Here is a 24422-nt window from a genome sequence, read left to right on the forward strand (position 1 = left end):
CTCATTAAATTTATTTTTTTTACATAAAAAAAACAAAAAGAAGCTCTTTAAACCAGAAAGGAAGAGTCAGAATTATACCTGTAGATTCTGGCATGGGGGTTGAAGATTGGGAAAACAAATACAAGGGGCAAAGCAAGCCACAGCTAAGTGACTTTATAGATGATGAAGACAGCGTTATCTTTCGCATGGGAAGACCCTACTCCGAGCGATCACATTCACCTATCCATCAGAATACAAAGCATAGTGGTGGTCTGCCTGCCACCTATCCTGAGGGTTATGATACTATTGATCGTCGGCGAAAGAAAAAGATTACAGACCCAGGAGGGTTTCTCAGTCCAGAAGCAGACAAAATGAGAAAAGAGACCTTTCCCGCTGACCTTGCACTCCTCCGTGAGAAAAGAGGGGAGCTTTTCATGCGACAAGTAGCAGAGATGCAGGAAGAGGAGGAGCGTATGACATCAGATCTGAGACCATATCAGAATGGGCTTCTCTACAAAACAAGGATGTGGGCTAAAAATGAGCTGGACAGCACTTTGGAGAATTATGTGGCATACAAAAAAGGGCAAGATGCTAGAAGGAAGGCACAGTTTGATTTTGAAATGGAGAGCCCTCTGCACCACCCTATAGGAGCAGAGGACAGTGTTAATGACATTGCTTTTATGGCTGATGAGTGTCGCTCAGAGAACAAAAGACATTATAAAGATAGGCATTCTTTCTCCTATGAGGACCACATAGAACATTCACAGAGCCTTTGGGAGAAGAAGTATGGGAAACCTAAATCAGGAGGATGGGTTTCAGAGGCAATGCTCTCTCCTGTAGAAGAGCCAAGTGATGAATATGTTGATCCTATGGATGAGCTTCAATGTCTTGTTGAAACAGTGTCTGAATACCTGGCTGAAAAAGAAGAGGAAATTAGCAAATATGGATCCCTGCCTAAATCAAGCAAGTCTAGGCTATCCTCCTATGGTAGCAATAGAACTGATTCATTTGGGGAGGAGCAAAGTAATTCAAAGGATTTAAGAGAAGAATCCCAATCACATGCTGCTTCTGATCAGGGCATTTCAGGAGTAAAAAATGCCATGAGCTCATTGTTTACTTCTCTCACTGACAAAGTTGGTGGAGGCCCTAAACAGCCTGCCCTATCTCCACAAGTATCATCTGCACAATCCTCACAATCTGGACTAACAAAATTGTTGTCCTTCATTCCTAAGTCAAATAACACAGCTCCCGTAGCTATTGTCTCTCCAGTAGAAAGTTCTCCTGAAAAATCATTCAATCCTTTGCCTTCTCACCCACCACATGATGCCAAAATACACAGTCATCATCAAGAAACACAAACTCCCAGCAGGTGTCAGACTCAAACAAGTGCAAAAGACCATGTACCCAAGCTTGTAACCAAACCTCAAAGTGCTCCAGAAAACTCAGTCTTGGGTAGATTAAATCCTTTGAAGCTTTTTTCAGCTGATAATGTGAATTTGGCTGAATGCAAACAGGCGTTGGAATCCACATGTTCTCAGAGTCATACACAATTGGAAGAGAGATGGCTTGATAACAGAGGTAGTGAATCAGAAAAATTAAGAAGACTTTCACATGAAAAATATTCAGGACAAAATTATGATAGAAACTTATATGAGACACAAATTCAGTCAATTTTGAATAAAGGGAGTATTCCTGTTCCAGAGCCAGAAAGGTCAATTGGGCCAACACATTCTGCAAACACCAGTTTCTTTAGCCCTTTTAAGAAGTCATTAAGTTCACTGATCACACCTGCTGCCCCTGTTCCACCCCACGGAGCTCCACCTGTGGCAGTTTATCCAGTGTTTAGAACCACAGAGAGCCCCCAACTAGAGGAACCAGTTGAAGACCCAGCATTGACTAGTAAGCCTAAAATACCTTTCCCTTCATCTGAAAATGTTTCCACTCAGCAACGTCCCAAAGCAGAAGGTGGTGTGCTTTCTGGTTTTTTAAAGTTTGCATCCAGTGAAGACATCAGTGCCTCCATAAAAACACAGAATCCTCAGCATGATCTGACTTCAACAACTTCGACCACCTTGACCAAGAATCCTCCTGTGCACCAGGAAAATAGTGAGAAAGGGTGGTTTTCCAGCATATTCAACCCTACCCCAGCACCCTCTGGTCTAGACCAGAATGTAATCTGTAATCAGCAACCTCAGAACAGTAAACTGTCATCTGTCTCACAAGCCCAACATACATCAAATCAGAAATCTGGAATGCAGCAGCAGACTGTCAATCAACCAAAACAAGGTGGACTGCTATCTGGAATTCTTACATTTGGCTCTAGTGGTGACTTATCTGGCCATTTATCACAGCATGCTAACAATCAGCCATTCAACAGAAATAATCCCACACAATTTTCCCAACACACGGCCCCAGAACAAACCTCTTCAACTCCACAGATGGGGGGCCTTCTCTCAGGTTTATTGAACATTTCATCGACAAAAAACCTGCAACAAAAGGGACAATCTCGTGATAGTGAAGCACAAAGGAACATTCCCGGCAATTACTTTGGTCAGCAGCAGACTTCACACAGAACTCAGCAAACACACACTCCAGAAAAGGGGCTGCTATCTGGCTTGCTCAAATTTGAATCCTCTGAGAATATTTCAAGGAGTCAAACAGTTCACCACCAAAGCAGTCAACAAGGTCTAAGCCAACTGAGTATTCAAGGTCCAAGCCAAGGTCATCCTATTAAAAACATTCCTCAGAATCACCAAGGTGTCCGATACGAGACAAATAAACCAGGATTTGCTCGACAGCAGACTGTTCCACTTCAGCAAGCACCATCCCAACAAGGTGGTTTTCTATCTGGACTTTTCAAATTTGCTTCAGCAGACAACATAAACACACAAAGTCAACCATCAGCTCATCAGCATGGAATGACACTAAGCAAATCCAATAATGAGCCAATAAAGACAACGACTATCCAAGTTTCTAGTCAAGATCAGCCAAAAAATAGCACAACGCAAAAAACAACGCATGCAAGTAGTCTGTTTTCTGGACTTTTTAAATCCCCTTCAGAAAACACAGCTCAACAGTTGCAGCCCAAAAACACCTATGAAACACAACAGCAAAACAAAATACCACATAACCAGACTGATCCAACACAGATAGAGACAGCGGGTCAATCGGGAGTGCTCTCAGGGTTTTTAAACAAGTTTACAAAATCAAATGAAAGTATTCACACAACCTGTCAAACATCAACAGAACAACCACCTCAAGAAAGGGCCAATAATTATACAGTTACAATGAAAAGCCCACTGCAAAAGCAGCCACACAATAATATGACACAACAACAATCAAAAGAAAAGGCAGAAAAAGAGAAAAGAACAAGTCAGATAAGTGGACAACAGACTACTTCAGCCAAGTTCATAGAGTCTTATTCTGACATATTAACAAATGCTAACGTAAACCTTGGAAGGGATGGTTTACAAAAAGACAATCCAGATTCTCTCAATCCAGGAAAGAGTAGACATGCTTTAATCAGTGCACCTGTGTCAGTTGATACTGAGAGTTTGGATTTGCGTACATCAGCTACTTTTGCAAGATCTCTTCAGAGCTGCACGACATACTCCTCAGTGAGCACTGGTAATTTGCCTCATTTATATAATTCTGGTTCATTTAGGTCAACTAACCCAATGGCCTATAGTACAGGAAATATCCATTCCCTTTTACAAAGTCGTGCAACTTCACCAGTCATGACCATGCATCCATATATTGGTGGAAGCTCTCCATCTTTATACAGTGCTACAAGTCAAAACCTTTATCAGTTATCTGCATATGCAGTAAGTCCCTCTTATGATGAAAACCAGTGGATCCGTGAAAGTTCTCTGTGGCAGCAGTTTCAGGATGAGTCACTAGGTTATCATTTCCCGGTAGAGAATCAAGGATATAGGCTGAGTTCTGAAAGTACACCATTACCAGTACCTGAGAATCAGAACACTGTGCAATGGCAAGGTGTTGTTTATCACCAAGAACAATATAAACCACATCAGTGTGAAGGATATAGAAATGATGATCTATATCCAAAGAGAAAATTATGGAATAGTTATGAAGACTTGGGAAATATAGAACATTTACCCAATGAGGAAGGTGTGTTGAACTTAACTACTAAACAGAGTAATGCCAAGTTTGGGAAATGGCATTCATTTAATGATGGTAGCAATTACAGCTTGAATGGTGTTTCATATCATGAAGGGTATTATGAAGAAACTGCTCCAAGCTTATCTTATTCAGCTAACTGGCAATATGGAATGGATAATCCAGACTCACAGCATGTTCACACCAATGGCATGATCCATCACAGTCAGCTTAATTTGAATAGACCAGTAGATCCTCCAAGTGCAAATATAGACCTTGAAGACTCCCTGTACCTTGAAGACACTGAATGGTATCAGCAGTGGCTGGCTCTTTTGGAGCAAGGAATGTGGTGGCCAGCAGAAGACGGTGACTGTGGCTACTTTGTTTACACAGATCATGAGTATATTTATGCTTTACTTACAGATGCAGTGGGAGAATATGTGTATGCATGTGCCCCTGAAGGTGAATCTTGGGGAAATGCACAGCAATTAGAAAGTTTTCCAAGTGCTTGGCTGAAGAATGAGATGGTTTTAGTCTGTGGCTTTAAAATTCCACTTTACAATGAAGATGAGCTTCTTTGGCTTCCAGGTCAAGATCACAAGGATTCTCAACTTCTAAATGCCCCCCTAGATTTGTCTGCTGCTTACAGAAAAGGAAATGAGATTATGAATTTAAATCTTGAACAATTCTCTCAAATGTTTGAAAATTCATTTCTGTCTCAAGGGCAGCCTGGTGTGGATTTCTCATCCTATACATTAAACAAAGTTAAGATGGATCCAAGACAGCCTAGTTATGTATATCAAGATTATTGTAATGACATCATTGACCTTTCATGTCATAATAGAGATCATATTGGCCCATATTGGAATAACCAGGAAGTAAAGACATTTCTTGCTCAAAAAGTTTCGGTCTCCCTGAATTCTACTCCTACAGCAAATTCTAATCAACACTTACTTTACAACTGTTACCAACCTAGCCAACGGCGGCGTTCATCGACTGCTGTTACAATAAAACATGTGGATGATGTATCAGAGGAAGAATGGAGGAAAAGAGTCTCTGCAGGAGAACAGCAACCTAATCGTCAGGTTAAGAAGATTTCTTCCCTAATAACCTCTTTTGTCAGCAAAACATCACAGGTTGAATTGAACAGTTCTAATAAGTCCACATGTGAGCAAGCCACTGACAAACAATCTAAAAGCATCCTTTCATCAGGATTTCAGAGTCTGAAGTCTAAGATCATCAGAGAAGAATCTACTGCCGTTGTAACTCAGACAGAAAGCTTTGAACAACAAATTGAAATGCCAGTTACCAAGCAGGGTAGAATTTTGCCCACAGTACCAACAGCACCTCAAGTGACTCACCCTGCAACACACTCAACAAATTCACATGCAACTCAGAAACCTAAACTTTCGCGGCAGACTACCATGGTACAACAAGTGACTCTACCAACAAACCTCAATGTGACAGTGCCTTTAGGATCAAAAGAATATCTTAGTAAACCTGCACCAACTGGACAACCTACATCTGATAAACCGATGGACATACCAGTGGGAAAACCATCTGAACAACCACAGGCAGGGTTCATGAACTTCCTAAAATCTGCAGTAGGAATGGAGGAAACCAAACCAGATCTCAATAAATTTACTGACACATCTCCAAATCAACAGAGCAAAACTGGCAGCACAAGCTCCTTACCAGGAAGTGCCACTACAAATAAAGAGGCTACAGGAGTTTCAAATCTTTTGGGATCAATCAGTAATCTGTTTAGCACTGAGCCCTCTCAACCACAAAAACAGCAAATCAAACCTAGTATTACAGAGGATTCACTAACATCAGCATCTCGATCTAAAGGTATTCAGAGACAGCAAACGTTAGACCAAAGTGGCTCATCTAGGCCCATGCAGAGCCTAATCCCAGATAAAAATATATTGGAAGTGTCTACTCAGAGTATCCCTACAGGCTCTGCAGCAAGCCAGTCACAATCTGTGCCACCTGTTGCACAAACAAAGCAGGAAGCTGAAAGTAAACCATCTGGTGGACTGTTTGGATTTTCAGTTGGAGAAATATTCGGGGGATCAGCAGCATCTAACCAGTCTGGTCCTACTGGTCAACAGGAAGAATCACTTGGTAAAACTATATTTTCAATGTTTACAGGGCCAAATACTCAGCAGACTACAGATAAATCTGGGACATTGTCTCAAACACACCCATCAAGCACACCTTCACAGCCTTCTCAACAGGAAACACTTGGTAAAAGTTTATTATCAAAGTTGTCAGCATCAACTCCTCATGCACCTAACGAAACCAGGCCCAACACTGAGGCGCCACAGGGGGGAACTATCCCTCCAAAGGATCCTCCATCTACAGGGTTCCTTTCAATGTTCGGCAGTCACAGCACCCAACAATCTCAAAATCAAACTGGATCTTTTCTAGGGGGAATTCTTCCTGGGTCATCAAGTTCAGCTGAAAGCCCAATGAAGGGGCTGTTGTCAATGTTTAGTGATCCCAACCCGCCACAAACACAGTCATCAACAAGACCATTTCAAGAACGAGTAGTCCAGTCACAAACTCAACAACAAGGGGGACCACAGGCACAATCTAAACCAAAAGAACAGCCTCTACCACAAGGACAAACAGCTACCTCTGTTCTTGGGGGTATATTCGGTGGATTGTCTGCCTCTACTGAAAATCCAAGAAAAACATTGTTTTCCGTGTTTAGTGGTCCTAGTTCCCCTCAACCACCAAGAACTGGAGGAGATACAAACATGCCCTACACACCAGGGACTGCAGTCCCAAAAGAACCAACCAAGAGTATGTGTTCTGTTTTTAACGATGTTTTGCCAACACCACAACAGACTCTCAGTTCATCTGCTGCCACCTCTGCCAAAGAGTCCCCAGCTATTCATTCACAACAAAGTTCTTCCCAGATGGCATCTATTTCAAGTGACCATGTCCTCAAAGATGCCCCTTCTAGTGAATTCTCAGGGAACAAATCTGATAGTAACTCCTGTCAAGTGCATGCTGCCCCATCTAGTGATATTACTGTAGTTACCACAAATACTTGTGGTGACTCATTTGAAGCCAGTGATGTTATGTCTAAGCACTCAAATTTAGAATGTGTTGTTGTGCATAAGGAAATGAGCACAGAGAGTGCACCCCAGGATCCTTCTTTTTCTAAAGAACCTTCAGCCTCTGTGATTAGTGGATCAGACCCACATCCTCCATCTTCAACTGGATCTATCTCAGATGAGCCAGGAAAAGGTTTTCTTTCTTTATTTTCTGCACCCAGCACTGAGCCAAGTTCTACCAAAACAGGTCTGTCAACTACAGGGTCTACACCTGGATCATCAGGCCTGAAAGACCAACCAGCCAAGGGGTTATTTTCAGTGTTTGCAAGTTCTGCCCCTCAGCCCTCTTCACAGACTGGAAGTTCTCTGTTAGGGGCAATGTTTGGAGATTCTTCACCTCAAACACCATCAACTCAAGTAGGAGGATCATTGCTAGGTGGGTTATTTGGAGGGTCTGTACCGCAGACTGCTCCACAAGCTAGTCTCAACAAGACTGGTGGTTCTGTTCCCCAAACTACAGGATCACAGCCAGGGTCATCATTACTTGGAGGCTTATTTGGAGGATCTGCTCCCCAGGCTGCTGGATCCCAGTCTGCTGGGTCTATTTTGGGTGGTATATTCGGTGGTTCAACAGTTTCATCTCTTGTGCAGACTAGTGGGTCCACAGGTGGAAGTTTTGGTGGGGCTGATCAGACTTCCACAACTCAAAATAAAAACTCTATATTCGGAGGGATTTTGGGCAGTTCACCATCTCCAACAGCTGGTGTACAGACAGGTACATCTCTTCTAGGTAGTATTTTAACTGGCGCTTCTGGTCCAAATAACACAAGTTTGTTTTCAGTGTTTGGAGGATCTACTTCAGATGCAACAACTACTCCAACATCTAATAATGACAAAATATCAACTACCACTCTTAACAGTACTACATCAACTGTAACTGATCAACAAAAAGCCATTGACAGTAAAACTGTTTCAACTGGTGGTGATACAGGTGAAATTAATACTTTGATCAAAAGCAACGATCAAGTGGAAATCCCAAATACACTTGAGAATAAAGTTCAGCCTATTGCTGCAAGCTTGTCTAAAGGTGAGGATAGTCTCATAGAAGAAGTAAGTTGCCAAGATACTGATAAGCAAACTGCTTTATCTGAAAAAAATCAGTCTAAAGAGTTTGAAATGTGTGCATCAACAGAACAAATTGTAAATTCAGAGATTGCAAGTAGTAGTCAGTTGAGTCAAGATACAAAAACATCTAATGCAGAAGAGGAAACACCATTCCCTCAGTCAGTAAGTTCTTTGGTCCAAGAACAGCAGAAACCTCCAGTGCCAGACAAGTCAGATACAGTTACTAGCTTCACGTCCACCCTTTTCAAACCAACACCTACTCCCACTGAAGGTCAGCAACAGCAAAAGCCTTTTGGATTGGGAGGAACAGCACCCCAACCTTCCTCCAGTCAGACTGGTGCATCAATACTAGGGGGTATTTTTGGAGGGCCCAGTGCCCAGGCAGCGTCTCCCCAGACAGGTGGATCATTACTTGGAGGCTTATTTAAAGGGTCCGCTCCTCAGTCTGCTACTCAAGCCACTGCCCCCACCACCGGAGGTTCAATATTAGGTGGGATGTTTGGGGGAGGATCCAGTGCCAAATCTGCAGTTCCCCAGAGTGGTGGCTCATTACTGGGTGGAATGTTTGGAGCCTCTGGAGTTACACCTCAGGTTGGTGGTTCTTTGTTTGGAGGAATGTTTGGAGGAGCTACTGGTCAGACTGCAGGATCACAAACTGGAGCATCAACTTTACTTGGTGGCATAGGAGGATCTTTGTTTGGGGCTATGGGACAACCACCTAAGCCATCTGAATCTGTGCCAGCTATACCAAAACCAACAGCCAGTGCAATGGGACAACCACCTAAGCCATCTGAATCTGTGCCAGCGGTACCCAAACCAATCACCAGTGCAAATATAATGATGGGCTCAACATTGCAAGATAAAGATCAAGTGAAGCCTGGCAGCTTAATAAATGACAGTGCTGGGGAAACTGAAACAGCTTGTTTAAAAACTTCTACTGTTTCAAGTGCAGCAAAAGACAGTTCTGTCATTCATCAGGTAGTTAACAATGAAAAAGAAAAGCCAGAAGGTGAGGGAGAAGTGATACATGAGAAGCCCATGGTTATTAAAGAGGACCCTGAGAGTAAAGAAAATGACAAGTCAGTCCCACCTGATGTCACAGAGGCAGATGTTAATGTTACTTCACCTCCTAATCAGTTGCCCAACAATGCAGAGCCTTCTCAAGCTAAGTCTTTGTTTGGGTTTATATCAGCACAGAGCAATGCAGTAAAATCTCTTGGATCCCTGATGTCATCAGCACCATCACTTGCTTCATCATTGTCTCAGACAGAAGGAGGTAGTAGCCTAATTTCAGGGCTGAAAAACCTTTCTGGAGGCGTATTTCAAGAGGAAAAACCTAATACTGAAAAACAAGAGCCATCCACCATTTCATTACTGGGGGAAAATGCAGGTTTTCCTCAGCAGACACAGCCATCCAAATCACAAGCTGTCCCAGTTATAACTTCTCAACTCCAAACTAACAACAGTTCAGCAAGCAATGAGACTGTACAAAAGGTCGAAACAACTGAAGCCCAAAAAACTGTACCGGTAGGTTCCACAGATGATATAGCAACTCCCCAGATTTGCATCTCCACTCCTGATGTAGATCCTTCAGCATCCCTGACCCCAAAGGAGAAGGAAAGGCTTGTAGAAATTCACCCCTCTGCAGGTCCTAACTCTGGAGTGCAGCTGGACAACCAGTCCAATCTTCTGTTGAATACAAAAAGGCTAGTAAAAGTACAATAAATGGCATCCTCCCTCCCTGCCCCCATTTGTGAAGTGGGAATTTCGGGGGAAAAAAAAGTTTTTCCTATTCAGCTTTGCAGTCAATTTTCACTAATTTAGTTATTTTGTGTCTTTGTCTGTGTTGTTCAGTGTGGGCTTTTTGTGTTTAGTATCTGCAGTATCATTTGTCATTTTAAATCCGAATTCCACAACAATGTTGTATTGAGTTTTAATTTTCTGGCTGAATCTACATTGTACTCAAACATTCTTATTATTATTACTATTATCATTATATTGTTATTATTGTTATACCATTATTCATTTTGCAGTCCCTTTTGTTCTCTCTCTCTCTCTCTCTCTCTCTCTCTCTCTCTCTCTCTCTCTCTCTCTCTCTCTCTCTCTCTCTCTCTCTCTCTCTACACATATATATGTGTGTATATGTGTTTCAGCAATTGAGTAAAGCATCTTGAGCCGACTGTTGTTGTGAATTGGGCTATATACATTTTATGAATTAAGTTGTTTGCAACATTGTCATGGAATTCTGCTTTAATTTGTACACTTTCATTTGTTAAATATTGTTTTACGTGTACATCTAGTAATCATCATATTTTACGAATCCATTCAGTCTTTTGTAGTGCAAACTCAAAGCTATAAAATATTCAGAAATTATATTTCACCATTCTGAATGTTTTCCTCACTCCTTTCTCACCAATGTAGTCCAGTGGAAAGTAGTCGCTTTGGGTCATCAGGAAATCTTAGCCAGACCAGCTCCCAGCTTAGTGAGACTGGCCACGAGAGCACTGGAGGGTCAGAACTGGAGGAGTCCTTCCACTCCTATCATAGTACTGGTTTTCACCCTTCTACCAATGGGCAGCTACGCACAAATGGCACAAATCTCTCCATCAATGGACACTCTGTGGTCAGTGAGCTGGAGATGGATAGGCTGTGCCCTGACAAAAGACAGGACATAAAAAGTGATACTACAGCAGAAACAGGATCCCCCAAACTCCACAGGTACATTTTTGCTTGTAATTCAAATGTGTGTGATATAATGAAAATGCTTGAGAACTGACAGATTTCCTCTTTCTCTTCTTTTCATCTAATGATTCAATCCATGTAACCTAGACCTAGTTTCCATGATGATGATGGACCACCATTACCCTTTTCCCAATCCAGACTTCATTGGATGAAGGCCATCACTAAAGTCAGAGTTCAACTGCGGGAGGTATGCAGTATTTTAACTTCAGTTCCTCCAACAATGTTCAATCTGTTATTAACCCTTAATTCCAACTTTCTTCTTTTCCCAGTCCTTGTACACACACAACATTTGCAAGCACGTTCATACATACAATCCTTTGAAACTGGTTGAGTTTAGTCTCTCTGAATGTTCATGCAGATGCACTAAAATGTACTAGAAGGATATTACTTTTAGTGAATTGGTGTCCTAATTGCAGGCACATGACTAACAATGTGCTACTCTGTTAAAACTACCCAGCAAAAGTTTTTATGATCCTTTCTAATTTTTAAGTAGTCTTCATTTTGTAACTTATATGAGACATCTTTGTCTCCTCTCCATCTTATTGTCTTAAACGTGGAATTTACTCTCTTCATGTGGTACTCATAATAAGAAATATAGTGTTGATTTTAGGCAGATTACTCACTGCATGAAAAATCTATATGGCATTAATAGATGTTTTGCTCACAAAAGTCCTTACTATGTTCTTCTTCCAAGGATATCTGCTATGTTTGACAAATTCAGGGATTAAAAAAAAAAATTAGATAGAGATTGAAAGCGATAACTCAAGAAGGATGTCACCAAAGATTTTCAAATAATTACCAAGTGCAGCCACTAAAAATCTTTGAACTCAGTGACCTTGAACTCAAAGTCAAGTTCAGATGTCAACTTTTTTGAAAATCAACTAAAATCTTACATTTTTACATCTGTTAGAAGGCTGTGGTGTAGCGGTGGCTACCAGTATTTCTTTTTATGTTGTTTCTTTTATGTTTTTTATGTTTATGTTTCTTTTACTAAACTGTTGTTGTGTATTTTATCAGAATGTGCGAAAACAGAATATATGCAGTGACACATATCTCCATATACTGTATAGCTTGTAATCAGTATCTTCAGCCCATGTGTTTGTGTTTGTTTGTTTGTTTTTTACAAATCAAATGACCTTTGTTAAAAAGGCAATTGTGGCATTATGGAATCAACTGTAATGTGACCAAATATAGGTGCAATCTGCATTACCATTTCTGCAGAATTTTAAGTTTAGATGTTAAATTTAATAATTTAAGACCAGTCAGAAAGACTGGACTTTACTGTGTTCATAATGCCAATATTGGGATTTGTTAGTCATAACTATAGTTCATCCTCCCTGACTAAAGCTTTAACAGCATGGCAATGAAGGAGCAGGGCATATAGCCCTTGCATGCCATCATTATAATGATGACTTCCATGAAGTGGTTGAGATGAACATGAACTATAAATGAGTGATTGAAGACATGAGTATAAATCAAGGGTGAAAGCTAAGTGCTATTCATTAAATGATGCAAGGAAATACTTATCACACAAGGCTGCTGGTAAAGATTATAATTAATTAGAATTGGAAAGTTTTCGCGTGGTGTCACAGTGACTAGCATAATGAAAATGCTAGATTTGATACCCTAAAACATACGTGCTTGTTTATTTTCAAAGAAAGGTTTGGAATGAGATTGTAGTAATTTAATCACACTTGAAGACAGCAAGGAATCATGGGAGGCAAATCCATAACCCATACTTGATGAGAATATGCTTTAAAGTTTATACACATTATCCTTCCTCCACAAATTCTCATTTAGTCACTCAGGGATAGCAGTGCTGCCAATGTGTTTAGCTTGAATGTTTTTGAAGTTTTAAAAACAATACATTTTGACAAATGACTCTTTACAGTGACTGTGATCAGCTAAAAGCTGGTAGTCTTACACCCTCAGATTAGGTTTGCACTGGAATACACTCCCAGAGAAGAGAGAGAGAGAGAGAGCTAGTGCAGTGAAAGCATGCAAGAGGGTGGGAGGGATGGCTACTTAACAGAGGGTGAACTGCTGTGTGATCATCTACTTGTGCTGTGCTGGCTGTTTCGGTTGTAGAAATCAGGAACTCAGCACTTGTATGTTTTTTTTTAACTTGAAGGAAGATCTGCTGGTTTGATTGGCACTGAACAATGTTCACCAGTACACCTGGGTAAATATTTTTATAAAATACAGGGAATTGCTATTACGAGCTGCTGAGCAACCCTCCATGTGGAATTAATCAATTTTATAAGATGGTATCTACAGGTTGTTCGTTCTTTCTGATAAGGTAAGGATTACATTTTATTTAGTATATTTATGTTAAATATATATATAACATATACTTTGATTAAAAATATAGATTGTACAAGTTACTGTATGGAAAATGTAGTATTGTAGTGCATAGATACGCAACCATGTTTAGCCAATTAAATGTCAAGAAGGCATCTCTTCTTTCAGTATTCTAAAATCTCACTCATTGATGAGAAGCCAGCTAAAAAAGTCAAAAGCAAGATGCCTTTTTTACTTATTCTGTTTCTTTCTTTTTAATGAAAGCTGTGGATTATTTAATAAGGAAAGGGGAAAAAAAGGGAGACCGCTGAAGATTGACTCACTTGGAATATGGCCCGAACCCCTACCTGCCCCTCAGTTATTATGATCAATCAGTCAATCAATTAATTAGTTACACATTGATGCGACTTTGTTTGTTTACACATATTCATCAAGTATGTCTAAAACTAGCATTAGTTGGTATGTTTGTAAATTAAATATGGCTATTAATAATTATTTTATGGAATAAAATAATATTTATAACTGTAATTTTATTGTGAAGCACATTGCTGCCTGTAAATTTAGGATAGGGGGATTCCATTCAGCTGATAAGATCATCAGCTTATTTTCATTCTCAGAGTGGTGACTGAAACAGTCAGTTTTGATTGGCTGATTATACATTTCTACCCACTAAACGCTTATCAGGGTAACACACACCTTCTGTGCTAAAGTGCTTATTGGAGACCTCAAGTGCAGGGGTGTGTTAATGTATTTAGCAATTATATTATGCACTCCCTGGATTAGTTTACTTAATAGAATTGGTCATTTGCTTTCCTAAAACTTTGCCAAGGTATAGTTATGTTATAAAGCAAATTGACTACAAAGGTATTGGAAAATACAGAGAAAGTCCCCAGAAATAAGCTTACTTTAGGCTGAGGCCATCTTAAATGAAAATATTGTGTAGCAACTCTATAAAATGTTTAATTTTCTTGTAATTTATATTTTAGAAGCTAAGGCCTCCTATGGTTTTTTACCAGATATTTAGTCACAGAGATGGAAGAGATAAGTGTGAATTTTATTACTATTTTTAAATATAATTATTATATTATTAATATTATTTTTTTAAAGTAGCATTTACAAATCTCAAAAGAATTATATAGTACACTATTTGTAGAGCTAAGAAATCCTGCCGTGTCCAATTAAAACTCCTTAATTTGAGTTACAAGCAGTATTAAAGCAGGGATGATGAACAGAACTTGACCTTGAAACCACTGCAACATCTTCTACATTTTTGAGAATTTGGTAATTATCTCAGTGAAGAAGACAAAATCACAGAGCTATGGTAAATGCCCTCTGTGAATGAAATAATGCCAGAACCAGATTTATGTTACATTTGGGGTATTCAGTTGTCATTCCAGTGTGTACCAATGGATCAGAGCTATTAAGCCATGCAGCTGGTAAGGGTGTGTAAGAATGGCATGGCCTCAGAGGAGAGAATTGACCTGTCATCTAATTACTGTGCTGTCTTTCCAAAGCATCCTAATTACAGAGATCTAAGCAGCTGCATGGCGTTCATTCTGGAAGTTGCCACTCTGACTGACTCTCAGTTAAAACAATGTCTATCCAGCATTTGTATTGTGGAGAGTAGTGTAGTCTCTCATAGAGGTATTCCATGTGTGCTCAAATGCATTCAGCCATCCCATATGGAAAAGATATATATAAATCTTATAAAGTTTGTATCTGTCTTGTGTGAAACTTGTATGAAAAGCATACAAGAGTGAAAACAGATATAAGATCCCTTGAAAAATTATATAAATGAAACTTGTATGTTTTGGATACTTACTAAAACAATATATGAAAGTAATGAGAAAGTGGCCACTTTCATGAGTAAATCATGTAAGTTTTTACTATTTCTTTTCCATATGGGATGTCTTTAATCCAGAAGGCAAAGGAACTTTCTGTCCTGTGTTTAAAATATTGTGCATAGTCAGAATTAGAACTCCACTGTGGTCTGTGCTAGTGGTCATAAAAAAGTAAAGTTTTATGTGTCTGTGTTTTTCACTTGATGGGTTTAATAAAAATGGGAAAGATAAATGACTTTCTCATTGGGGGAATTATAAAAAAAGAGTTTACATTTAAAATCACTTCTTTTAAAATGCATACATTTGCATACTTTATCATTACCTTTCCTGTACTTGTTTTATTTATGTACCTGTGTTTCAGGTAATTGCTGGTAGTAGGGCAAGTTGACAGTTCCAAAGTTCATGTGGTGGTTTTATCATATTTAGCTGCCATCTGATAACAGGGAGCTGGTAGGCATAATAATCACATGGGTTTTCAAAGCTTTTTCAACAAAATGACTTACTTGCAGATACTTACTCATATGCAGGTTAAGATGCTGGCTTATACTTGACCCATCTTAAGGAGGAGTCACAGAGGCAGTGATATCTCCATGTGTAGGAACAGTTGATCACAAGTGCCAATTCTCAGGGATGTTTCCCAGAGGACACGTCAGTGGAGAGGATGAACCCCATGAACTGGAGCCAGTTCCACTCTCACCCAAGAAGAGTGAGCTGCAGAAGAAAAAAACACAGCTCCCCAATGTGGGGCAAAGTCTTTGTAAAAAACTACAGAAATGTCTACAGGCACCAGAAGATAATTCATTTCATGACCAGATATCAGTCAGCAAAACAATAACCAAAGCTAACCCCACCATATCTGAGAAAGACAGAAATTCTGATTGCCAAGATGGCAGTGAAGTTGTGGAGGCTTCTATCCCCAAGATTCTTGAAAGAATCACAAATGAGGAATGGAGGCAGAAGATGGAGGATGAGGAAGCAGAACATAGTAACGTAGTGGAGCATATCCTGAAGGAGCTGAAAGGAATCAATAAGATCCAAGAGGAAATTTCTGACCTGAGGCAGTATCTAACGTCTGTGCGAGGCTCAGTGGATGAAGTATCTTGTTGTGTCGATGCAGTGCTCAGTGAAATAGGTGAGCTATATTCCGGGGCTTCAGCTGTAACGCATCCTAGCCCTGTTTCTCAAACACGTCACACCAGGCATGGAAGTCTGGATAGGCAGAATGCAATCTCTTCTCCTCACACAGGTGATCCCAATCCTTTGCTGGACTGCAATGATTATGGAAGAGATTCAGGATATGTATCATCACATAGATCCCCCAAACAATGGCATGATCAAGCCACTTGCAGAACAGTCCATCAAAAAGATCAAGAGTACCTGGAGCAGAGTTCAGACATGCGCTTGTCTGATGTCTGTTACCTGGAGCTTCACTGTGACCAAAACTACCAAAGTACTAGCTCATTGTCATCATGTCAGAGCTCCAATTGTCCAGAGGCAGCCTTTCTTCCTGGTGACACGGAGTATAGCAGATGGCCAACTGCTGATATTCAGCACAGTATTAGTAGAGAAGGTGGTTGGAGTGAAGAGGATGTTTCCTCTTGTGCAAACAGTGGAGAAGAGCTTGAGAGCTTTCTAGGAGTTTGGAACAGACGTGCAAGAGAGGACACACAAAGCAGCACACCAGGTCATTCTTCTCACAACAGTTCAGAGCACCTCTCATTGTTGTTTGGAACCCATTATAATTCACCTTCAAGTTCTTCCAGTCAGGTGGACTGGAGGCCTCTGAGACAGCAAGCTGAGGGAGAAAACTTGGAGTGCGACTGTGCTGCAAACTGTCCATTTTCACGTAGTTCTGGATACCACACCACAGATGCCTGTGCAAACGAACTTGAGAGTGGGCCCTCTTGGAGCTTGAGCTGTTCCACTGTGTTGTTGACAGACTGTGATGATGGTTATTTAGAGCCACATTCACCATGTGATTATTGCCCGTCATCTGGGGACACTCTCGATCTCGGTTCTGCTGAGAGTTTGGACAGAGAGTGGACAGATCACAGCATTTCCAGGGAGGATGTAGGAGAAACATTGTCACCAGAGTCACCTGAAATAGATTCTGAAAGCACACCCAGGACTGCTGACGTAGGTTTTGATGCAACAAGTTTTAGCAAGGCTGTACTCACGGTCAGGTCAGCTTTAAAAGGGGCTTTCAAAAAGTTGGAAGGTTTGAATACCGAAGATGAAAAAGATGATAGTGGTACAGAGGCACCGCCATCCTTGGGTAAACAAATTTCTGAACCTGAGGATGAGCATATCACTGTAGATTATACCGAGGGAGAGATTAGCCTTACAAAGAATTATCCTCACTTTGCCACCTCAAAGGAGGACAGTGATCCTTCAGTCTACATGGATTGTCTTGAGATGCACGAGAATCTATCATGCTCCCTTCAAGCATCTCCACATAAAGCAAGCCCCTCTCCTGGAACTCCAACAGAATATCACTCTGTAGAGATTTCACAAGGAAAAGGAGACTATTCAACAGATGAAGAACTGTCCAAGTTTGATATAACGCCTGACCACCAGTGTGCAACAAGGCAGGATGAAAGTCCAATGGGTCCAGTTCGTAACCAAGATGAGGTGCGCTTAAGTCCCATAAGGGAAAACCATGTTCTTCATGAAGAAAATCAAGAAAGGCTGACTGATGAAAAGCAAGGCAGGCTAACTGATGCCAGTCACAGAGCACGTATAGAGAATTTCCAACGTATTCTAAGAGAAAAGAGGCAAACCCGTCATAGACTGTCCAAATCTGCACAGGGATCCCATGGTTCTCAAGGCTCTCAAGGGTCCCAAGGATCTCAGTCTCAAGACGAGTTTGTATCAGGTATTTTATTTATTTATTTACCACTTGCAAGCCTGGTAATAACAGCAAAAATCAAATCTTTATTTTTGTAGTGAACTAAATGCATTTCCTTTAGTTACAAAATTGTTTGACTTTGCTCATGTACAGCTACTCAACTTGATTTATAATGCTACTTGTATTTTGTTTTGTTTTGTTTTGTTGCAGACTGTTGGAGAGAAGATAATCAGGTTACTTGAAATATATTAGCTCTATGTTCAAGCTACATTATTTTGTGTTTGTTCGGTTTGTTTATTTATTTATTTGTGTGCATCCCCCCCACACAGTACTGTTCTTACTTTTCTTATCAACATAAATACTTGTTGTTTCCAAAGCATAATGCTCTAAATACACATTATATATGGTATTGACTGCATAGATGTGTAATTTTTAGTCTGAAAGTATTATTGACATTCTAGATGAGACATTTGCCTGATAACTTTAGTTAATCTGTTACAGAATAATTTACCAGGAGCTTGCTGTAACTTTACAATGTTTGTGGTGTTAGTTCTTGTGTTGCGTTCTGTTTTCCCCTTCATAATATTTTCAAACACTATCAAAATCTATTAGAAAGAACCCCAGAGGAAACTCCACTGTCAACTAAATAATGAAAAAGGAAAAATTTATACTTGTAGGAAGAAATTTAAAAAAAGACCTTCTATGAATGTTTAATCACCCGGACAAAATTTTTTTGGTCGTGCTTTTGTCCTATTTGGAAATAAAATGTATTCTATAGTTTTGCATCTACATACTGTGATCGTGGTCCACACTTTAATTTCACTTAACCTAATTAAAGAGTTCAGCAACATTCATTTTAGTCCCATCTTTTAATTAATTAATTTTTTTATTGTTTGTTTGTTTTTTAATTTGCATGTTCTGTGACATCAGAGAGGTCAAACTCAACCAAGCCTGGTTCCACAAACACCACTCCTCTCATAACATAGTTCTTTATGTCTTTGTAAGCCACTAGCCTAAATTCTCACATTTAAAATACTTACAGGTCAGAGATGAACCCAGTACTCAACAGGCATGGGTCAAAACAGGGTAAGTTATACATAGTGTTGTATTGGTGAAGTTTGTTTAGATTAAATAAATTTGTATTTTAAACCTAAATAAAAACTGTTTTGCTTGTTCCATAGTGGAGGCTCTGGTCTGTATGGAATTGACAGTATGCCGGACCTACGTAAAAAGAAGCCTATCCCATTGGTCAGCGATGTGGTCAGTACTCACCTATTGTTTATTTTCCTATATATATACACCGTATTTTGCATCTCATTCAGTTTGTTTTGTTCTTTACCTGTGAGTGTTTCTGTAAATGAGACCAGTACAACAATAGTTTTTGTTTGTTTGTTAGTTTTTCTTTTACACTGAATTTGGGATGGAGTTGTTTCAAAGAATGGAGACAAACATGAAATCAGTCTGCTAATGTCTCTCTCCCTCCTCTCTTAAACCCAAAATTATTCCCCACAACTCTCTTGAATGCATTCACTCTCCTTGGTCAGGCTATGGTAAGTTATAGAACCTAGTTGACACTCCCTTTTCTACTGAAGTAAAAAAAAAACTAGGACAGATAACAGTAGTTACCAGACATAGCATGTTGATCTCTGCCATACTTCCTGTTTATTACAATTTAAGACATTTGCATGTGTCCTTTTGGTCCTGGGTTACTTTTCTTTCTATTCAACATTCCCATTAAAATACATTGTCAAGAGGTCATTCCCTCACCTTTTGGTTAACGTTGTTTTTCTTCTTTTTGATCAAATTGACTGGATAGAATAAACTACTAACAAAGGCCTGTCTATGTTTTATAATGTTGACTTTGGGCTAACTTGCTTGGTACTAATAATACTCACATGGGTTCTCACCATATGGTAAGTGTTCATCAAGTTCATAGAATAAAGATAATAACAATTCTATTAACCACCTTTATAACTAACCCCTCAAACCTTTTAACCATATTGACTTTTATTGTTGCAGAACTGTTTTGCAGTGTGCTTGGTTGTGGGTTGTTTTGACTTTGTACACAAACTTTGCTGATTTTTTTTTTCTTTGTATTTGTCATGTGTTGTTCAGTCCCTTGTCCAAGCCAGGAAGGCAGGGATCGCATCTGCAATGGCTGCTCGATCATCAATTAAGGATGAGGAGCTGGTGAGTATGCGAAAAAAAAAAAATCTTCTGCTTTGCATTTTGGATATTGTCAGTTTCAAAAACTTCCCAGTGACACAGTTTTCATGGTTGTGACTCCATCGGTCTTTCAGCATAAGCACGTCCTTATAACTGATAAGGGTTTTTTTTTTTTGTTTCCCTGGATTAGGACTTTTAAAAATAGATCTTTTTCCTTCTGTAGAAAAATCATGTCTACAAGAAGACCCTGCAGGCTCTTATCTACCCCATATCTTGCACCACACCACATAACTTCGAAGTGTGGACAGCGACTACACCTACATACTGCTATGAGTGTGAGGGGCTCCTGTGGGGAATCGCCCGGCAAGGCATGCGTTGTTCTGAGTGTGGTGTCAAGTGCCATGAAAAGTGCCAAGAATTACTGAATGCTGACTGTCTGCAGCGTGAGTACTAAGGAAATGTTTCACAGAAGTTTCCATCAGGGATCTGAAATTACATTTTTACGTTATCGGGAAGTTGTTGCATTACAATTTTGTCTCAAATGTTTAAGAATATTTTCCCCACATTAAAAATCGTTTTTATTTAACTTGTAACCACTGAAGTGGCATATGTATATTTTTTAGTTTCAAGCCTTTTCGGTCTGTTTTTTCATTTTTTTAAAATAAATATTTAGGTGCGGCAGAGAAGAGCTCTAAGCATGGAGCTGAAGACCGCACTCAAAATATCATCATGGCCATGAAGGACAGGATGAAGATCAGGGAAAGGAACAAACCAGAAATCTTTGAGCTGATCAGGGAAGTGTTTGTCATCAGCAAAGCCATCCATGCACAGCAGATGAAAACCATCAAACAAAGCGTATTGGACGGGACGTCAAAGTGGTCAGCCAAGATCACAATCACAGGTATTTTACCATCACAGCTTAACGACAACTTTGGAGCTATGTTACATGTGCTCTTTGTAATTTTTTATTGTTTCTTATATCTTGGTTAGTTGTTTGTGCACAAGGACTTCAGGCAAAAGACAAGACAGGATCCAGTGATCCGTATGTCACTGTTCAGGTGGGCAAGACCAAGAAGAGAACAAAGACCATCTATGGAAACCTCAATCCAGTCTGGGAGGAAAAGTTCCATTTGTGAGTCGTTTCTTGGTTATGAAATCAAAAAAGTTGGGGGGGGGTTTGTTGTTTTTTTTTTTTTGTTCCTTGAGTGCTTGTTATCAGTAGTGGTATAAGTGCTCACCTTAGTTACTCCCTTGTAGTATCTATCATCTTGTAACTTAATATTATTTAGTTTATGTTTCTTTTTTGTTCCTTTTTCTGTTTTGTTTTGTTTTGTTTTGTTAGTGAGTGCCACAATTCCTCAGACCGAATCAAAGTGCGAGTGTGGGATGAAGATGATGACATCAAGTCCAGAGTGAAGCAGCGTCTGAAGAGGGAATCTGACGATTTCCTGGGACAGAGCATCATTGAAGTCCGAACGCTGAGCGGAGAAATGGATGTCTGGTATAACCTGGGTCAGTTGGCTTTCTTGTATTTTTTTAATAGACATCATGAAGAAAACTGTATAGTATATGCGGAGGGGAGGCAGCGTCACAGAAGGCACAGTGTAAGTGGTCATAATGGGTCCTCGACAGCGCAATCTGAGAGGTAGTGTGAATATGACTTTCAAGTAAAGCTCAGCTAAATTTATTTATGTATTTATCTTTTTTGTTAAATGCATCAATATCTACTAAAACTCCCAATATCTACTCCCAATCTTTTGGTCACACCTTGTATCATGTTACCATGCCTGTTTTACTTTCTAGATAATACAAGCCTTTCTACAATAACCTGGATCTCATCTGCTTGTTACATCAATTTCACATCTGTATGTTTTTGTTTGGCACTAAAAGCCTTGCTTTCAGCAAGTCCAGTCTGTTGTTTGTACCTCATTAGTCACATCTCCTTTCCCTGCAGCAAACATATTTATACCCAGGCATGTTGCTTCCCTAAGGCCTGTGTTGGTCTGCATGAAAATACTAGCTTATTTGATTACATTTTAAATGAGTTTCTCCCTGCTAGCAAGAAGTTGTGATCATTTTAAGAAAAAAGTTTCACGATAATCCCCCAATTCTATCCCTAGGGTGTGCAGGGAGTTTCATTAGGATGATGCCTGAACAAAATAATTAACAAGTATACAGGATCTGATTTGTCAGGCCCGTGTGCTAGTCTACATGAGCACTAGTTGTGCAGCATGAATATATGTAGCTTGAATACCTCTCAGGATAAAATCTAATCCCAGTCTTGTGGGCAAACAAATGTTGTCTTTAGAATAATATTTCTAAATTACTGTCTCTGCGTCTTCGTTTCTCTTCATATGTTATATGTAAGGGTGAGGCGTTCACTTTTCTTAAGCACATTTTTTGTTCATACTTGATTAAAGTGCTAAAATTGACCTGACAGCAGCAGTAATAAATCTTCGAGTGCAACAGCTTGTCACTGAATATGAATGTGCCCATAAATCTACCGTTGTTGTTGTTTTGTGTGGGGTTTTTTTTGTTTTGTTTTGTTTTTAAGCTGGGAGATTTGACTTGCTTGGTTTAATATCCCCCTGAAAACTGTATGATCAAATATTTATTTTGATAGGTTTTATTATGAATTAGATTTGATTGCTTAATTAATGATTAATGATGTAATATACCTAGTTCATGAGAGAAAGGGGGGAAAAAAACAAAACATTTTCACTATCTCTTTCTCCCTCCCTCTCTGACTCTCTTCCTTTCACCTCCTGATATGTGATTATCAAGTAGCAGCACTCCAGTCGGAAATCGACCACTCTAGCGACATGTACAAATTACCCCGAATGATTTGCCTGTCAGGGCAAATAGCAGGGGTGAGCCGCCAAGAACTCCACCTCCAGAAACGCTCTAGCTCAAATGTCTTCTGTTATCAGGCACAAACCCATGCAGCCCATTGCCTTTGTTACACTCACTATCAGCTGGAGGACTTCTATTAGCATCGCTGACTCTGGACGACCATCAAACTGTAGAAAAAGAAGCCCTTACAATAGAATTGCCACGCTAACAGTCTGTGATTAGGGTTGTGTTAACAGACCTAGTTTAGAGTGCTTTTGGTGTCACAGATTTGGACTCGAGTTATGAATCAAGACATTCCCGATGTGCATCTGATTGACTGTTTTGTACTTAAATACAGAGAAGAGGACAGACAAATCAGCTGTGTCTGGTGCCATTCGCCTCCAAATCAACGTGGAGATCAAAGGAGAGGAGAAAGTGGCTCCATATCACATGCAGTACACTTGTTTGCATGAGGTATATGATTCTGCAGAAACACGATTAATTACCTAGACACGCTGGATATTCAGCAACTTCTCCACACAAACGGTTTGCGTAAGTGGTTGCAACCACTATTGTAGCTGTTGCAATGTGTTGCACAGATTGACTGCAGACGTGATAGATTTGGACAGGATTAAAGGCACAGTGATATTTCCATAATCCAACCTCTTCCCTGAAAAAAACAAATCAAATTTTGAATCAGGGCTAAAGGACCTGTGCTTTACAGAAAATCCTATAATCTGTCAAACCAAAGGTTTTCAAGTCTGTATTCTACACACATCCAGTAAAAATAATATTAAACGTAAATTGCAACAATCTCATCATATTTGTTTCAGTAAAAAGCCACCATAACTTTACCATCACTTCTCATGCTTTAGTGTTAGCTCTGAAGTTCATGTGAATTAGATCAACTCTGTCCATTTCTTCCCATTACAGAACTTGTTCCATCATTCAACTGATGTACTTGGTCAAGGTGTGGTAAAAATTCCAGAGGCTCGTGGAGACGATTCTTGGAAAGTCTACTTTGATGATGTGGGACAGGAAGTAGTGGATGAGTTTGCCATGCGCTATGGGATTGAGTCCATCTACCAGGCCATGACGTGAGTCTAAAAAAACACAGTGAATCGGACTGTCTTCTTACCTGTCAATATGTGTTACCTCTTTATTCCCCATGTTCCTTTCCCTGTCTTTTGAGGTCATATCAATAAACCTCTTGGTGCCATTGTCATTCTCTGGCCTTCAGATGAGGTACAGTCAATTATAAACAGGGTGAGGATGGATGTGTCTCATTGCAGTGTCATCATCCATACAGATGACTGTTAGCTAGATCAATCATTCGCAGAAAAATGCTTCAGTGGGCTATTATTCAGTCTAAATGTGTCAGGTAGGTGATGGGCAATTCCT

The 24422-nt window shown here is 39.8% G+C and overlaps 2 protein-coding genes across 10 annotated transcripts in view; both read left to right on the forward strand.

The window, feature by feature from the left end:
• unc13bb (unc-13 homolog Bb (C. elegans)) overlaps positions 1-24422 on the forward strand; it is a 65821-nt gene that overhangs the window by 26879 nt on the left and 14520 nt on the right. For 6 of the 8 annotated variants that reach the window (XR_014800768.1, XM_084934816.1, XM_084934817.1 and 3 more), the window contains exons 10-21: positions 41-9997; positions 10713-11009; positions 11121-11220; positions 19066-19109; positions 19205-19283; positions 20139-20213; positions 20413-20632; positions 20863-21090; positions 21180-21321; positions 21532-21701; positions 23380-23495; positions 23955-24118. Coding sequence is in view for 7 of the 8 variants with exons in the window: in XM_084934816.1 (XP_084790942.1) it covers positions 41-9997; positions 10713-11009; positions 11121-11220; positions 19066-19109; positions 19205-19283; positions 20139-20213; positions 20413-20632; positions 20863-21090; positions 21180-21321; positions 21532-21701; positions 23380-23495; positions 23955-24118 (11592 nt within the window). In the remaining variant the exon portion in view is untranslated. The remainder of the gene's footprint in view (positions 1-40; positions 9998-10712; positions 11010-11120; positions 11221-19065; positions 19110-19204; positions 19284-20138; positions 20214-20412; positions 20633-20862; positions 21091-21179; positions 21322-21531; positions 21702-23379; positions 23496-23954; positions 24119-24422) is intronic. The other 2 variants (XM_084934822.1, XM_084934823.1) reach the window with 2 other exon arrangements.
• LOC146383526 (uncharacterized) lies at positions 13346-19256 on the forward strand. Of its 2 annotated transcripts, XR_014800769.1 has the most exons (3): positions 13346-18256; positions 19066-19109; positions 19205-19256. XR_014800769.1 is itself a non-coding variant. In XM_084934824.1 (2 exons), exons 1-2 carry the CDS (start codon positions 15806-15808, stop codon positions 18263-18265), a joined length of 2277 nt encoding a protein of 758 aa, XP_084790950.1. In that variant the 5' UTR covers positions 13346-15805. The 2 variants fall into 2 exon arrangements, 1 of the variants encoding a protein (XP_084790950.1); XM_084934824.1 differs by lacking the exons at positions 19066-19109; positions 19205-19256 and having other exon boundaries at positions 13346-18050; positions 18234-18265.

This window comes from Perissodus microlepis, chromosome 7, assembly GCF_051167445.1.
Source record: "Perissodus microlepis isolate ML-2025 ecotype Zambia chromosome 7, ASM5116744v1, whole genome shotgun sequence".
Lineage (NCBI taxonomy): Eukaryota > Metazoa > Chordata > Actinopteri > Cichliformes > Cichlidae > Perissodus > Perissodus microlepis.

Excerpts from the sequence above, each read along its gene's own strand:
- LOC146383526 (XM_084934824.1), top strand. The coding sequence starts at position 15,806 with ATGTTTCCCAGAGGACACGTCAGTGGAGAGGATGAACCCCATGAACTG. Across the intron at positions 18,051-18,233 it reads TCAAGACGAGTTTGTATCAG|ACTGTTGGAGAGAAGATAAT; the intron begins GTATTTTATTTA and ends GTTTTGTTGCAG.